At 31.2% G+C, this 18,098-nt stretch overlaps 1 protein-coding gene across 1 annotated transcript; it reads right to left on the bottom strand.

Moving 5' to 3' along the window:
• Nucleotides 1-212: 212 nt before the first annotated feature.
• On the bottom strand, nt 213-17,119 carry CngA (Cyclic nucleotide-gated ion channel subunit A). The gene is made up of 5 exons (XM_015930069.3): nt 16,763-17,119; nt 16,486-16,697; nt 2,961-3,296; nt 1,608-2,053; nt 213-1,327 (listed from the first exon to the last, which is right to left on the bottom strand). Exons 1-5 carry the CDS (start codon nt 16,786-16,788, stop codon nt 722-724), a joined length of 1,626 nt encoding a protein of 541 aa, XP_015785555.1. The 5' UTR covers nt 16,789-17,119; the 3' UTR covers nt 213-721.
• Between the last annotated feature and the right edge of the window lie 979 nt (nt 17,120-18,098).

Raw genomic sequence — 18,098 nt, 5'->3', positions numbered from 1 at the left:
CAAAGATGTTCAAATCTACCGATGATCTTAATATTTTCAATCCGCAGTTATTGATATTTGACCTGTTTTACAGTTAATTTAGTTTTAAAGCTCAGAAGTGCTAGAGTAATTAGATGAAAATAAATGGTTGATTCCTGATTTCAAATAATTAGCGTTGCGAGTAATATCGATTATAAGTGGTATATTCATGATGTTCTAATTTTTTAGACAAGTAAAATGTAAAAAGATCGAATTTTATTTCTTTAGTTTCTTTCGATTTGATAATTTACATTTTATTTTGGGACAGTTCTCGTTTCTGTCCTTTTTACATGAATGAATTTGAAGATAAATTGTTGAGATTGAACCAATAGAAATTTAAAGTCGAGATGCTCATAAATCACTTTGAGACAAATGTTGGCTGGCCAATCGTTGACTTTGAATAGTCAGTAATTCTGAACAATAACCATTACATTACTGTTGCACGTTTCGATGAGGTTTTGTCTTATTGGAAGGATTTAAAATGGGCTCAAAATTATAATTAAAAATTGCTTCTTGAAAGCCAAACAACTCTAAAAGACTAACCATAAAAGATTTCATTTTTTTGGACAAAACTTCATGTACAGTGAGTAATATACAAGGATTGTAGATTTTTTATCACAAATATTGGTTAAGACCATGATCAGAAGCATGCTTTGCACTGGTTTTTGATTGTACTTCACAGGTCATGATACAATTTTTAATTTCATTCACTAGAGTTTCCATTGATTGTTAATTCACAACGCTTCTCCAAATGATATAATCTTTGTTTAATCTTTTTCTGGCCAGCTGAGTATTCTGCTAGTAAACGAGCAAACCGAGTAGTCAATGTGTCCAAGTTTGATTCCAAACGTCCACACCTATCTTCTAGCCTTTCTCTTTCCTTTTGACTTCGTCTTAGAGCATCTTCATCGAGTAATCCATCCTTCAATAAGATTTGTTTTCCTCGTTCAATCAGCATTTCCTTTGCCTCTGGATACTCTTCCAGAACTTCCCACAAGTCTTGCTTGGAAAGCACAAAGCAATCTGAATAACCAACCGAACGAACATTCGCTGTCCTCCTGTTTCCCGTTTTGTTTCCTCTTATATTTAAAATGGACAATTCACCAAAAACAGAGCCATCGCTCAAAGTTGCCAGAACAATGTTACCATCATCTCCAACAACCGAAAGTCGACCTCTTTTAACTATGTACATTTCTTTACCAACATCACCCTTGCGACAAATAAAATCACCTGGACTGAACACTTGAAGGCGAAGTTTCAAAACCAATTGAGCCAGTAAACCAGATTCACAGTCTTGAAATAATTTAACCTAAATTTAACATAAACCAAAAAATGTATACATGAGAAAACTTGAAGATTAAATGAAAGAATTGAAAGAAGTAATCGACTTTTTCCTCTTCATTCTTTTTTTGCTACACACTAGCATTACTATTGCAATAGTATTACAAACACACATCTACCTCGATCTAATGATCCACAAGAGATTAATATAGCTGGCCAAGTAAACTTAATTTCAAACCAAGCCAACCATTTTGATAGATATTTGAGTTGAGTTTTTTGCTGTTCACTTTTTATCCATTATTTCTTACCTTTTTCAATGTATCCAAATGAATATGCATTGCAATCTCTGCTCTTAACTTGTCAGGTAAAATTGATATAACTGCTTCTTCATCCAACGATTGTTTATTTGACCATAGATAATCAAACCATTTGATAACTCTTTTCTCCAATTCTTTTGAAACTTTACGAAATTCCATATACTGTTTAACAGCATCCATGCGAGATTGAAATTCAGCTCGAGAGGCATTCATATTGGTTATCATGGAACCCACATTACCAACAATTGTGGCAAATATAAGGACACCGATGAGAAAATCAAAAATGACAAAAATATATTCCTCATCGCGAGTGGGAACAGGTACTTCACCAATGGCAGTTAATGTTAAAGTTGACCAATAGAAACAGTAAACATATTGTTGAAAAAATCCTTCACCAGTATTGTTCATACTATAAACCCAGCGATCAGTATCGAAACCTAATTAAAAAAAACAAAAAAAAATGATCAATAAACTCAAACAAAATCAAATAAAACATTTCAAATAAATTAACAAAAACAAAACATTGAGACTATTGAACCCTGAGTAAAGCATCTTTACTCTCTGGTTGAACCCAAAGTCACCACCGGTTAAGATGAAGCATAAAAAAGGAGGTTCAATAATTAAAAAGCATAAAAAGCATCGATAACATTGAATGTTGACTAAATATTGAATAAAATAAACACTTTTTTACCAATAATTGAACCAAATTTTTTCATTAAAATAAAAGCAATTTATAGCAATAAATGTTTTTACCAGAAATTTAACCAGAAAAAAAGATTGAGCTTTTTTCCAATCAACTTGAATCACCATTAGAGCTACACTTTTGTACAAATGTATTAAGATGTAAATACCAATTAAAGGCAATCAATGAAAAAAAGCTAACTATTCATTAACCCAGCTAAACATTGATTAACTTTTGAGATAATTAACCCTTCAGCTAATGTAATAACAATAAGAGTCAATCCTTATTAATACATAACTTACTTTACCATGTAATGTTAACTAATAACAAACCTAATCAAAATGTCATCAAATGGTAAAGAGCAAGGCAAAAAGTAATACAAAACCAAATTAACTTGACAAAATTAAAAGGTTACATCATAAATTTAATGCATGTAATACGATAAAATGAATGCTAATTAATGGTTCAACTTGATTAATGTTGATGTAAAAAGATTGATTGAAACTGTAAACACGATCAAAAATGAATTGACCTTTAAAACATTGAAACATCCTTTGATGGTAATTTTTGATGACAATTTTGATGTTAAATTGGTGCAGACAACTTTTAGGTTAACTTTACAATTTAATTGCAAGCTAAAGAAGAGATATAATGAAGCTTACCAATGAAACTTGACATGGCAAAATAAAAGCAAGCATTCCAATGGATAACCACCAAAATGATGAAGATCAATTTACAAATACGAAAGGCATTTGGAAAATTGGTTCGAGTCTCGGTTCGATCAAAACACTCGATTAACCGGTGAAGTTTAAACAGACGATTTAATCGGACAATAACGGGACACGGAATGTGACCATCTTCACAGGAGATTCCAGTAATAAGGTAAAATAAATCACTTGGTATCAAAGAGATCAGGTCAAGCTTAAGAGTGGGACTTGTAACATAATTGACCAACAGCTTTTCTGTATCACGAACAAGTAAACCTTGCTCTAAATAACCTAAAAAAAGGAGAAACAAGAAAAGACAAAAATGTTTCAAATGTTGAACCCAAAAAGATTGATCAAAAGCTGAAAATTCATTTCCAATGAAAAATTATTCAACAACAAGCACTTTCCAACAATTGAATACAAATTTCTCAAGTTGAATAATTCAAAACATTCAACTTTTCCATATTATTTCATCATTTCAATATTATTGCCTTTAAACAATTGAAGCAATTGTCTGGCCAATGAAATGAAATGATTATGCAAAATGTGATAACAATTGAACGGAAAAAGTGAATCAAGAAAATCGAAAGAACAACTTTTTTCCATTTTTGCCTTCTTTTGGCTCAACACTCGACATTTGCAAATGTAAAAATGTTGATATCAATTGGCATTTCGAGTTTTGTTTTTTTGTTTTTTTCTTTCTTCTTCTTCTTCTTTTTTTGGTTTGCTTTTTGCAAAATAGATTTGTTTGAATCTTTTTGATGATTCAAGGAATGGCAATGAAAATGTTTCTCAGCATTGAAAAGAGCAAGAATGGAAGAGAAAATTTTCTTTTCTTTTTTTCTCTTTTTCCAAATGTTCTATTGATGCAGAATAGGGAATGAAACGGGAACTGAAAGGAGTTAAGATGCTGTTTATAATCATCATCATCATCATGATAATGATGGTGAAAATGGTGAACATGAATTGGTTCAAAGATGGTAAAGATAATGGTTAATCTTTGCCAATGTAAACTGTAACCGGAGATGGAAACTTTCAAGATGAAGCAAGAAGAAACTCGACAAGAAGAAGAAGAAAAAATCTCAGTTCCATGGAAAGTAATATTATTAATATTATTGTTATTATGGGAATGGCGAAACAAAGAGAAGAAAAGTTTATCTTCTTCTTTCTGGCGAAAAACAATTTCCTTGCAAAGCAAAAAAATGTTGATGGACACTTTTATTTAGGCTAAGACTTTTCATTGAAACATGAAGAATGTTGAAGCTTAGTCTAGGTTGTCACCTTGTTGTGTCAATCGTCAATGTGACAACCTTGTTTGGTCAGCTTAGTTTGGGATGGAACCAGGTTTTTGGCACAAAACACTTTCACCAACTAATTGTTAACAGTAAATTGAGTAGAAATGAATTCTCACTCAAATAACGTTGAGAATAGTTTACTTTGGTTGATTTGGTTAAACAAGATTGTTTTGTCTAAACAATTCAATTAGATACAGTCGAAGGCTAAAGTTGATTTGATTCTGATAAACATTTACTTGTTATAAAACCAAATGGTTCACTCGGAGTTTACATCACATTAATTTACTTTGCAGTTGTGATTGAACCATCAATATATCCTTACTAATATTATGTCGCTCTTCAATTTGATTTGATTCCAATAAACATTCCAAATTGGTTAACTTGAAGCTCGCTTTTAAGTTGTATCAAGTAGTATCGACAATCATTTCATGTTATTTGGTCAAGACAATAGTTGATCGTTTTAGACCGAAATTGCGAGACTAGAAAAAATTGTATTTTCTTTTGACTTTTAGGCCGTTTTGGTTCTTATCCTGTTTCAGCTGTTCAACTTATTTACTTAATGATGTATGAAAAAATTTAGGTAAAGTAAACCTTACAAACGATTTGCATGTTTTTTGAGAAACAAGGGCAAATAACCTAATTATACGATTTTTACATTGAATTTTAAAAATTATTTCTGAATGTTTTAATCCTTGCGTTAGCTCATCAATTGACATTTTGAAGTTTTGTTGCAGTCGTATGAACAAACTGAGTTTTGCTAATTGAAACAGATAAAACATGATGTATAATGATATTCATTTAGACAAAAAGTAAATAAGAAAAGCTGACTCGTTGCTGGAGTTGGATCAAGCTGAAACAAATAAAAGTTGAACATAAAAGCAACTATTACAAAGTTATAAGTTGAAATTTTAAGTTTACAAGTTTTTTCCCAGGGTAAAAGTATCAGTTAAAATGCAACTGTATTTTACAAAAATCGTATGTCTAGTCTTTTTCATTAATCTCTGTGTTATTGTTGGAGAAGGCGCTGGTGGATTGCCCGGAGAAACCGTACCAAGTGGTCTCTTGAATACTGGTCTCTTACCTGGATAAAGTCAAGAGTGACTGAAGTTGCTGAATCTCTAGATCGTGGTTTACCGATTCATTTTATGAAGTCATAATCGGAAAGATTAGCAGTACCGAGACATTATGAGCATACGATGATAAACAATTTAGGTCCAGTAAACCTTATTAAAGCTCTGAATATTAGAGTCATTCAAGATTACTCGATTATTTGACGATCAAGTCACATTCTAAGGTCATTCTAAAACTGGTATCTTGACGAACTTGTCTATGCTGTCGAAAACTTTTACCATAAAGAAGATACAAGAGTTTCCTTCAAACCAATACTGAATTTTAGCTAACATCAGCCACTCGAGATTGAGTAACTCGAACTGTTTTCAAGAGATTAGAGTTCAAGTATCCTTCAGCTCAGCAATTTTGGTTTGAATAAAACTCAAATTGGTTAAGGCTCTTCAATTTACGAAAGCTAATAGTTCAAACCAGATCTGTAGCATCAACCGTTTGTGAGTTATGACTGAAAACAATGGATGAAAAAACGTCCGATGCTCATTTAAATGCATCTTTGAACAATCAGTGTAAAAGGTCGTCCAATTTAAAGGTTAATTTAATTGAATCAATTTTCCCTTTTGAAACCTTTTCTTCTTCAAATAAACCAAATTGATGTCTTGTAAAGCAACTCATTGATCTTGATTCAATGTAATTGTTGAAGGAAATTGTCATTCACTGTTTGTTAATCACAGTCATCTTTTAATTGCTGTTGGTCAAACTGAATTTTCCCTGTCAATCGTTTGCTCCAACGGTTTCAATCATTAAAAAAAGGCAACATACAGAGTTAATTAACTGACGGTGCTTTTAATTACAATTTTATTATCCATTGATTAAGATAAATTACATGGAAGAAACGAGAAGAGATAAAGATTTCAATGGATGAACATGAATCTCATTAAGAGTATTAGTAAAATGTAACACAAAAGCACAAACAGTAAACTAAACGATTACCAATTAATTTGATTGTTACAAGCAATTAAACCCAAGCAAAACCCAAGCGAAACCCGAAAAAAAAGTTGAATAAATGGAAATATCAATGAAAAATTTTGACTTTCCAATAAAGTCTAAAGAAGGGAAAAAAGTTTCTCAATATTTACGGAACAATATTTACAAACACAAAACTTAATTCCTTTCAATTGAACTTGCCTGATGATTCGGTTGAACATGAAATGAACATTAAATTGTTTACTCAAATGAGAAGGGCAAAAAAGTTGAACAGAAAAGAGTTGAACATCAAAATCAGAAAAACATTTTAAGACTCAATTTCACTTTTATTTTCATTGTTATCAATAAATAAAAGCGAAAAGATGAGCAAGAAAAAGAAGAAGCCAAAATGAAGAGGGAAAAAATGACAACAATAATGATAAATATGGGTTAAAGTTGACATGAAAACGAGTTGACAAGAATAATAACAGACGAAAAAAAAGGAAAATGAAGGTAATTCTTTACATGATAAATCAGTGGAGAAAAAAAAATTAGAATCAAAAATCCTCTTAACCAGAATCAATTTATCTAAAGGATAACATTTTTTCCTCTAGTGTAACTGATTCAAAAGATGATGAAGATGCAAATATTGAGAATGACAATGAAAATGATGAAGATGATCAAGATGATTATTCATCGTTCTCACTTGGTTTCAACTTGTCTTTTCCAATTTTATTCATTCCAATAAAAATTGCTCTTTCCTTTTTTCACCCACTCTTGTCCTTCCCTGAAAAACTCATCTTTAACATTCAACTTTTCATCTTGATTCTTCTTCTTCTTTATAATAATATTATCATTATTTCAATGCATAAAAGTAGAAGAGAAGAAAAGTTCATTTCATGATTTTTTCGCTCTTCTATTGTGCTTCACTTTTTTTTCTTTTCTTCAGAATTTAACTTTTTTTCCTTCTTCTTCTTTCATATTCCTGTTGCTACTTTTGCTGTTATCAACTTGATCACAACTTGTTCAATGTTGAATGTAACGAGGAGTAAAAAATGTTGGAAGAAAAGAAGTGAGAATGAACCAAAAAAAAGACGAAGAGTGTTGACAGGAGAAGCAAGAATAGAGCTTCATGAAAATGGGAAACAACAAAATGCATGGTAAAAATGATTGACGAATTTGCGTCTCAAATGGCCGTTTTTTTTCTCTCTCTTTGCCTTTTTTTCTTCTGGTCTTTTAGTAACCTTGTATTATGTCTAGTAAACCTTGATTTATTTGTTCATCCTCGATTCATTTATAACATGACAGCTTTTGTTTTGACTGATCAGACTATCCATCACCAAACAAAATCAGGGAAACTTGAAAAAAGAGAAGCAAACTTTCAATTTGAAATGAGAAATGATCATTCAAAGGATAGACAAGAGAAACATGAGAAAAAAATGAGACGTTTTGCCTTCTCATTTTCACCTTTTTTCCCTCTTTCCCTTCATTTCCAACTAACACCATTTGCTACCCTTATTATGATATTTACCTTATTTCCATCTTATAGCTTCTTTAACCAGCTTCCCATGAGAAAACAGGTAAATACGTTTGTAAACATTGAGGTTAATCATTCAGTAAACAGGGAAGCAAATGCGCTTTTCTGACCAAATTCAATCTGAATGGATTCTCAAGTAAAAGTAAAGTCAAAGAGTATCGAGTAAAAGTGTTTAAAAAACAACTTCAACAATCGACCAAAATATCGTTTAAAAACTGATAAAGATATAAATCGATTCCATTGCTCTCTAGCTAACACTGAATACTTCAGTCAATCTCATTTTACTTTGGAAGATCGAAAAAGAAATCAAATTAAAGATTCTTTGATCATTATGTTATTAACGCGATAATACTGTCAAAACTGTTTGAATGAAGAAACCAAATTTTGAAGATGAAACATTTGAAGCTATTTTTGAGTCAAGTTTGTTTGAAGTCAATGATGAAAACGTGAAAATTATTACAAACATATGAAAAGATATATTCTGAAATGATTGAACACAAAAGAAATATTGACATTTCACTTTGAAGCTTCATTTGTTCATTTTAATCGGAATTTTCTGTTCGCCTTTTTGCCCGAATAAATCTTCAAGAAATTGAAACTTCTTTTCTTCATTTTATGTTCATTTCAAATTATCGCTTTTGATTGTGATGCAAAATGATTCCGAAAGTTTTGAATCTGATTCAAATTTCCAACGTTCATTTCGGATTTCCAATCCTTTATAAAGTCCTTCGGAAGTAAATCCTTTGATAATTGTCTCTAGTGAATAAACTCGAGTTGTAAAATTAAATCGATCCAAAACAATTCTAAAGAAGCGACAATTCCTGACAGTTCACTAAAAAAGTAAAGATCCAAATGCATACATGGGCATCATCAGAACTTATTGATTCTGAATTTGTGCATTTACAGGTCAAACATGGCGAGTAAACAAGTAACATGTCGATTGTACATGAAAACTGATATTTATCTTAATACTAGTTTTATGCTGAAGAGATAATGAACAGGGAAGAGAATGATAATAAACAATATTGAGCAAACAAGAGCAAAGGTACACCTTAAGGTTCAGGTCAATGTTAATATTTAGACAAGTCAAACCATTAATTTCCGTTTCCTTATTCATTCCTCTTTATGTTCTCTCCTCATCATCATTACCTTTTATTGTTATCAACTTTTTTTCTTCTTCTCCTCAAGCGATTATCTTACAAATTATTCTCATCCTATTTCCATGTATTCATCATTCAATCCATTGTTTTCATTCAACCTCCCAGTTATCCAGATAACTGTTGGCATCTATTCACACTCTTGCAACTTTTCAATCCCAGTCGTTAGTCTTGACTCTCAGTTTTGAAGAAAATTTTACATCTTCGAACAACTTTTTTTTCTCGCAATTTTTTCTCTTTTCCCTCCCAGTTATTCACTTCTCAATTTGATAAACAAACACATTCTATGGACTTGAGGGAATTGAATTACATTCTGACCTAAATTGTTAAGACTAACATTGTCTGAATATTTTATTGATGCAATAATATCAATCTGTGAAAAGAAGAAAGAAATTGGTTGAAAAAAAAACAGAAACAATTGTGAATAACACTTGGAATTGACTGTGATATTAATTATAATAACAATGATAATAATGATATGAACAATCTTATTAATAACACAAATATTAATAACATTCTTTGTTTAATGTAAAAGTCCAATCGGAATGTGTCATCGAGAGTCAATTCTGGGCTCTTCTTTCAATCAACACAATTCTCATAATAATATTGTGATAAAATGCTTCTCAATTATTGCTTCCATTATTATTATCATTATATTTTCAGCACCATAATATTATCACATACAGTGAATAACAATGTTTCTCATATATTAAAGGTGTTACTTTCCTTCTTCTCTTCACCATTAACGTCATTTAGAACTTTTCCTTTTCCTTTTTCTCTCTCTCTCCTTGATAAATGCAATTCTTGTGACAATTTATTTTGTCAGTTAACAGTAAACTCACTGGGAGTGAAAACAGAAAATCCCAGTTTCATTGAAAAGCAAAGGATAACAAGTAACAGTCTTGACCAGTTTCAACTTTACATTTATCAGAACGATATTCAATTTACTTTTATTGGCACAGAAGGTCAAGATGCTTTACAAAGTCTTGACCACTTTCATTGGTATCAATCAAAGGTAAATGTTGATGCTAACAACAGGAAAAATTGGTTCAAGAGTCAAGAGTAAATACAGTCGAGATTGTGGTTCTTCAAGTATCAACTCGATTAAAGTACAATGTTAATAGTTTTTATTCAACATCAGAATTTAAAATTTTCCATTCCAAGTTGTTAAAAGTTCTTTTTCCAACAATAACTTTCAGGGAGTTTTAGAAACATCCGGAATTATAACTTCCGAGTTCAACTTGAAATTTTATTTGCATAGCATTAGATGAGAGATAGAAGGAAAATTCAAATTGAAAGTTATTCTTGTGAAGTTGACTTGTTTATTTTGATTACAATTCGTTGACGAATTTCGTTCGCGTGCAAATTTTTCTGGAAATCACTTGAATCGAGTGTTGAAGAAATTTTCAAAACTTGAAAAGCTAAACAAAACACGCGTTGGTTTCAATATTGACTCTAAGAGACAAATGGTTTGAAACTATCAGATGAAGTTGAATAAAACTCTCAACGAACAAAACTGAAAAGCATTATCAACACATGAGTGGCATGGTTGATTAAGGTGTCAATCAATTTTATGTCAAAATGGCTTCATTTGGAAATGGATGAAAAAATTGTTTCTTCTTCTCATCTTATCAAGTTCATGTCTCTAAATTTTGGTTTCATTAAAAGTATCCGCCAACAGAGTTTGACAGGCAATTCTGATCAACAATCTGATTAACAATAATGATAAACTTGGAAACTCGAAAAACTGGAAAACCTCTATCAACGATTATCCTCATCAGAATAATGTTGACGAATCAAACAGAAGAATGAGAAAAGCAACTTTTCCAATTTACCTAGCTTAACCAATTTGACCCATGCAATTGACCTTTTGTCTTTTACTTTCCATTGACATTGAATTTCATTCATGAATCAAGAATAATAATGAGCAATGACAAAATGATGCCGAGTTTCATCAACAACAGTAATAATGATAAAAAAGAAGGGAATATTTGGTCTTCTTTTGCTTGACCAACGCATTATTATTTCAAGTGAAAGAACTTAGTTTATCCTCAAGAGAGCAGCAAAACAGGCGGAAAAGATGAGAGATGAGAAAAGATGAAATGAAGTCGATAATAACAGGAATAACAATGGATAAACATTTCAAGAAAAAAGAGGAAAAATTGTTGACCATCAAGATGTGGTTAAAATTGGTCAAATTTCAACTCTCAATCGACTGATCAGTTCTCAACTAAACTATCTCAAGTGACTTAACTATTGAGGGAAAAAATTGAGAAACAAAACGTCTAAACATGAAAACTGGAAAACTGAATGTAACAGTTTGATGAAAGTGATCCATTTTGAGTAGAGTCAATATTAAGATAATTCACCTGATAATGATGAAAAATTTTGCGCTTCATATTACATCATTAATATGGGAATCGTTATGAGCAAACAGAGAATGATAATGACCAGGAATGGACAGAAGGAAGGAGAAGCAAAAAAAATGATTGGGACTGAAGGATATTGAGATAAATTTTCATTGGCAGTAAAAGGTTGATATTAGCTCGAGATAATTCAATTTCCCATCGAAAATTATCATTGCAATTTAGAGATGAAATTTGATGGAGGAAACAAGAATATCATGAAATGTCGACTAAAATTAGGGAACAATTTATATTCTCTGATAACTCATGATGATCCTTGAAAACCTTTTCCTTCTTCAACCAGATTCCTAACCTCATTTATGGTCAACTTTCAGCTGTGACGAGTTAATCATTTCTTGGACAATTTACTTTCCAAGGAAACTCCAATAATATTTATTACATTAACGAGTTTGCAAATTGTCTTCAACTTTTTCTCTTTTCCATGAAATTCGTTGCACTTGACAATGAAACATTAACAGTTGACGAACAATCGTTTAACAATTAAATGATGATTCCAAGTTTCTTTCAGTTTTGAGTTGAACCTGAGGCAAGAAATGGTAATGAGGTTATAATGAGAGCAACACTTGTCCAGGTAACGAAAAGAGACTTTTGTTTTGCAACAAATTGCTTCATTAATCAGGTTCGACCTTTGGGCGAACAAGTCGCAAACTCGAAGATAATGTTCTGATGAGATTATCATGTTTTCCTTTCTTTTCTTTCTTCAGGTCAACAATCAGTTGCAAGATGAAAATGGATTTGAAATGATTACAATCGGTGTTTATTGGATAAACTAGAAATGTCTTCCTTCCAAGCTGCTTCATCAATCATTTCAAATGTTGATCAGATTGAGGTTGCAATATGGGTCCAAGAAGAGGGTAAAAAAGTGGATAATGAAAATGATGAAACAACAGAAATCTTTATTCAATTTTGATTCTCTCTTTAATCCAATATTTCATCTTCATGTTAACCTAAAAAAGTCAACTTGCAAAAAGTAAAAACCAATCAAACCATTAAGCTCAACTAAAAGTGTTTAAAAGTGGAATCATCTTAAATCGTTAATGTTCATCACTTTAATCATTCTTTTTGTTCATTCATTTATTCAATGAAAACAGAGTTTTGCCTTTTCTCCGGAAATTCAGTTCAAATGTTCAATTACTTTATTCAATAGTGACTTTGACTTTATCCTCATTATTAATAGGCTCATTGAGAAACCTTAATGAAGCTTGCAGATGGATTCAAGCAACTTGTTAGGAAACAGAAAAAATGATCATTTCGATCAACAGAACTTCCTGATCTACAGCCGATTCACAGTCATCATGTAAACTCTGTCATGCTTTAAGATTGACTTTGGAACAAAAAAAAGTCAAATTGATAAAAAAATCAATAACATTAGTCGTTCCTTGACAATCACTAAACACACTACAAACAATGATATTTTCATCAAATTCATTATTGCGATTCATGAAACGAACAATAATTTTGTTGAAAAAACTTTCTCATAACTTGCTCACAACATTGTTCAAGATGAAAGTAAAATGTAACTTTTGCTGAGAAAAAAGGTGAACATTGAAATTGTCATTTGATTAAAATTGATAACCATTTGGTAACAGTAATTACTATTTATTGTGAGAGTAAAAAATCCAATTACAATGTTGAATAATGAACTTGCAACTTTCACATTTGATTAATTAGTCTGAACCATTTTCACTGAAACACTTTTACCTTTTGTTTCACTTTCAACCATCATCTTCACTTTATTACCCAATTTATTTACATAAATACATTTACCCAACTTGATTAACCTTGATTCACTTTGGGTTCAACTTGCAACTTCATTTTTCATCTCTCAACAAGTTATCGTTTTTAATATGGAAACTAATGATGAAAGGAAGACGAAAAAAGAAAATGCAAAAAGAAAAGAAAAATTCATTTTTTCCATTTCCATCTCGAACCAAACAAGCTAAATGTGTCTCTCTTGAAATCAATGAATTCGATGAAACAAGATGAACATAATCATAAATTGTGATATTACTTTTTGTGTTTCATTTTGTTTCATTACTTGTTTCCATGTTGACATTAAGCCTTTTTCCCCTTCAATTTAACCTCTTGTTTTTTGGCAACTCCAATCATCAATGCTATTATACTTTGACCAGGATTTTCATCATTGACCATTAATGATATAACCTCGTAATATCTGAAACCACACAAGGAATGATAAAAAGAATCGTGAATCAGTAACATGGGAGAGAAAAAAAGAAAGAAGGAAAAGTCTAAAAAAAGAGATGAAAATGATGATAATGATGATTCAATGTTGGAATGAGAATGAAAGGCAAAGATTGGACAGATAACTTTAACTCCAAGGTAACCACAAATATAATAAAGATGAGTTTTGTTATAAGTTGGTCAACAGAACCAGAGATTAACCAAGAAACATGTTTCTCATCCAGTGATGACCATTCATGATGCAATTGTTTTTCTTCGCTCAATTTTCCATTCCAATAGCAAAACCTTATTCTGTTGAGCAAATTGAATCTTGAAAAGTTGAAAAACTTCAATTTCAATTACACTTGTAAAGGTTGAAACATTTGAAAAGGGAAAAAGTAAAAACAAGAAGAAAACTCGAAAAGTTTAAACATTGTAAACGAATCAAGAAATGAAATCTATTGAATCATTTTGGGCAACCTTTAAGTTAACCTCATTATCATGATAATTATGAGAACAAAAAGTGTGAACACTTTCGAGTTTTAATTAACTTTTTTTTCTCTTCTCTTGCTTTTCTCTTCATTTTTCGAACATGAATTTTCATTCGGAAATTGCGTTTTCGAGGTTCAAATGAAGCTGCCCACGATCACCTCTTTGCATCATCAGAATGTAATAACTTTTGGAGAAGATGAAAAAAAACTCATTTTTCGATTAATCAAATAATGAAATTTTATCAACTTTAATAAAGTCAACCCAAGTGATAATGAATTGTGTTTATGTTTTGCTTCAGGCAAACCTTCACTTCAATATGACACTTTAAACAGTCGACTTGGAATATTGTTTAGAAAATGTCTTTTCATGAAAATTCCAAGTTGCCAAGTTGCAGGGTTAAGAATGAGAAAAAAAAGATGAAAAAGTGGAAAATTTTGTGACCAGAATTGTTATCATGTTATTATTCCGAATTGAATTGACAAATTGCTGGTGAACATTTTCTCCATGAATGAAGTCGAAAATGAATTGCAACTTTTCACGACACTTTTAGAATCAATTACATCAATTGATTTCATTTCGAGTTTTGTTTTTAATCGATAACTCGAACTAATCAAATTGAAAACATTTTTCTCTTCAATTGAATTGCATTTTTTGGTTTCCATGAAAATCTAATTGAATCAGTAAATATGGTTAGAAGAGAGGAAAAGCCATCAACTATGGACAATTGAAATTCCATATCAAATGAACTTTAGAATATATTTCAATGGAAAAAAAAGAATTCGATTTTCGAGTCAGACGGTTCGATCGGTTAATAACGAGTTGTTTACCAATGTTAAATGTTTTGTTAGTTTTATAACATTATTTGCTCTGGACAGTGATAATTATGAGTAAAAGATGTTGAACATAAAGAGTTATAATTACTGTTCATGTTGGTTGAAAGACAAAGGAATAATGTGAAATTCAATTTATCTTGTTTACAGAGAGAAGCTTGAATCAGGCATTCATGGTGAAATGAGTTAACGATAAATAATAATGTGTTAGATTAAAACGATGCTGGATGATAAACTTGAATTTGTCTCATTATAAAAGATAATTCAATTCATTAGCTAAAAGTGAGAAAATATTAATGATGAAAAAATGTCTTTTTTTGCTTTTCTTCTTTCAAAATGAATTTCAGCCTTTTTTTCCCTCCATTTAAAGCCCATTTTTTCATGATTAATAGAGTTTTCAGTTTCATTTCAAGTGAGTGATTAATTGTGAACCAGGATTGTCAATTTACCAACAATATTTGAGTATCTTACAGAAGGAAACCTTTACATGATAATTGATGGTTAACAAATTTTCAACTTTTCAGTTTGAAATTATTGAATTAGTTACGACGACTAAGCATGAGTTGTGTACTTTTCCGTTCAAGTCAACTTGTAAAGTCCAAAATTAGGTTTGTAGTTTTATTTGTCAAGATTGACAGGGAAAAGTTTTGCAGTTGATTTGCTAGAGAAACTGGAAAATCTTTCTTTTATTTCACTCGACTTGAGAAAGGCTGAATGCTGAAAGATTTGGTTAAATTTTCTGTTCTAACAAAATTCAAGAAATGTTTCTTCTAACTTATATCGAGAGATGAACTATTGTCGAGATTTAAAGCCATAATTTTGAATAAATTTATGCATTTTGCGATTCCTGTGATTCTGCAAACAGTCAATGGAACATTTTGCGTTGGTAATGCATCGATTGCGCTTCTCGTGTTTCCTGGTCAAGTAAGGATTGAGGTGAACTCAGAAGTGGAAAACTCCTCATTCAGAATTGTATAATATTAGTTTCTAAATTGATTGGACGATTGAATGCATTTGATCGCAATGGATCTGTTATCCGGAGACAAAAGCACAACCAGATCAAGTCGTCGTTCATACACTTCTGTATTCACGCTAGTTTTTAGTCTTTTTGGGATTCACTTATTTAGCTTCCAATAGTTGAAATTAGTTACAAATATTGGGTAAAAGATGTTAAGTTATCGAAGGTTTTTCCTTACAAATTCAATTGTTGCGGTTAAGTTTCCATTGAAAAACTCGAAGTCTTAAATTCTGTTTCTTTTGAGGATCTTTAATAATGAAAATTGCAATAAAGTAAGTTCGTTTTCTCTGCCTTTTCTAGCTTCTTTTATTCATTTCTTGACATATCTTGATCAACTTTTAATGCAGGTAAAATGATGACACAGTGGATCAAATTTCAAGCTTGAACGTTGATCTTTAATGTTGATTTTAGTCTTAAGTTTAAGAAATGTTTCTGCTAAAAATTTTCAACTTTTAATGGAAAGAATTTTCGAAATTTGGTTTCTTTAGTTCAATTGTTTGTTATTGAGCTTACCTGTTCTTGAGTTGACGAACATGTCGATAATATAAACAAAATCACAAGTGTAATCAATTGCAAACCATATCCATGGATGAGAATTGTTGAGTTTCCAGAAAACTGTTCGTCCAATAATCATTAGGACATTATAAAGGACGGCAACTGTTATGATTCCAAGCCAACGGTAATAAAACGATTTGGCCGGATCAACGACCCAAGATCCCTTTAACCTGAACAATCAATTTAAATATATCGTTCAGATCATTCGACATTCGTCTTTCTTAACTTTACTTACTTTTCTTCTGTACATCCTGTGGGCATTTTTGATGAAGACGATGACGATGATGTTGCAGATGATAGTTGAATATTGAAACAAGTTTAAAGGTTAAAGTTATTTATTAGCTGACAAACATGCAAACGTCAACATGTTATATTGAATAGAAAAAATTACGTAAACTTTGAATTAACATTTTGTGTTTCGCGGTTCGATGTGTAACGATTGATTTGTATAAAAAATGAAACGTTCGGCTTATTCTGATTTTGGTTTATGCTCGGCTAGCTGAGCTTCAAGTCGAGCAAAAGTTTCCTTTTGACTTTCAAGTGTTTATTGAAAAGTGAACATTTGGATGAGCAAGAAAGTCTCTCGAGGCTGCTCAATCCATGGAGTGAAAAATTGGTTATTATGCTTTTACTCCTTCAATTTAATATAAGATTGCATTCAAATATTCAATCGACTCCGTGACAGAGGCTACCATCTATTGTAACAGGAAGCAACTAAACTCGAACCAAAAGTAACCAAAATTTTCATGCGCTCAAACAAGTAAATGTTTACATTCTTAAATTGCAAATCCCAGATTGCAAATCCTAGATATCAGTCGATATCACCACCTTTCGGTTAACCGAAAAATGTTTTCATTTTCCTTGCGGCGCCTTGTTCGAAATTTCTTCAAATTTTTCATTCCAATCAATCACATTTGTTCCAAAGCATTTCAATAAATATCGCTAATGAAAATTATCATGAGTAGCATCATTAGCATTGTCGTGAATTCATGCAGTTCAATTCATCGTTTTTTGAATTTGACTTGAAAGTAAACTTTTTTTGATACATTTGTATTTTGCAACTGTTTTTAATTGCAGTCTACTCTACTCTGAACCCAAAAAAGATAGGAATGATATTATAATAGATTATTGAGTGAATTTCGACCTCACCCATGTCAACTACCCAGAAAAGTTTCTAATTATAGTTGATTCGACCTGTCGACCTAATAGTCCTATTGATTTATTAATTGCTTCTCAGATAAGTTAATTCAACGAATGATGAATACGGATGATGAATAATTGTTTCAGGGTTGACAAAAGGCTAAATTAGGTACAGCGAATGTCCTTGTTGCTCCAAACATTCGATCACAACTACTAGTAGTTGCCAATCTAAGCGGAGATATTGATCTGAAAACTTTGAATTTCATGACAGAAAAAAAGAAAAATTAAAGAAGAAAAGTTCAACAGTTTAATCATTCCCTGTTGGATTAGAATAAATTTTGATGAATCAAATTTTCATAAAATATCAGACTCGATTCTTCGTCAGCAGATGGCGTTCAAGTAGTCAATTTCATCTCGATTCCCAAATTTTG

The sequence above is a fragment of the Tetranychus urticae genome, chromosome 3, assembly GCF_039701765.1.
Source record: "Tetranychus urticae isolate SD_2017Ah chromosome 3, NJAU_TeUrti_SD_1.0, whole genome shotgun sequence".
In the NCBI taxonomy this organism is placed as follows: domain Eukaryota; kingdom Metazoa; phylum Arthropoda; class Arachnida; order Trombidiformes; family Tetranychidae; genus Tetranychus; species Tetranychus urticae.
The sequence above is the reverse complement of the archived record's forward strand: the minus strand, read 5'-3'. Positions and strand labels throughout refer to the sequence as shown.

What these genes read in the sequence shown, in the direction of transcription:
- CngA (XM_015930069.3), bottom strand. Translation starts at nt 16,788, where the DNA reads ATGCCCACAGGATGTACAGAAGAAAA. An exon ending in TGCCATGTCAAGTTTCATTG is followed by an intron (nt 2,054 to 2,960) that starts GTAAGCTTCATT and finishes TTTTTTAATTAG; the next exon opens with GTTTCGATACTGATCGCTGG. An exon ending in ATTTGGATACATTGAAAAAG is followed by an intron (nt 1,328 to 1,607) that starts GTAAGAAATAAT and finishes TGTTAAATTTAG; the next exon opens with GTTAAATTATTTCAAGACTG.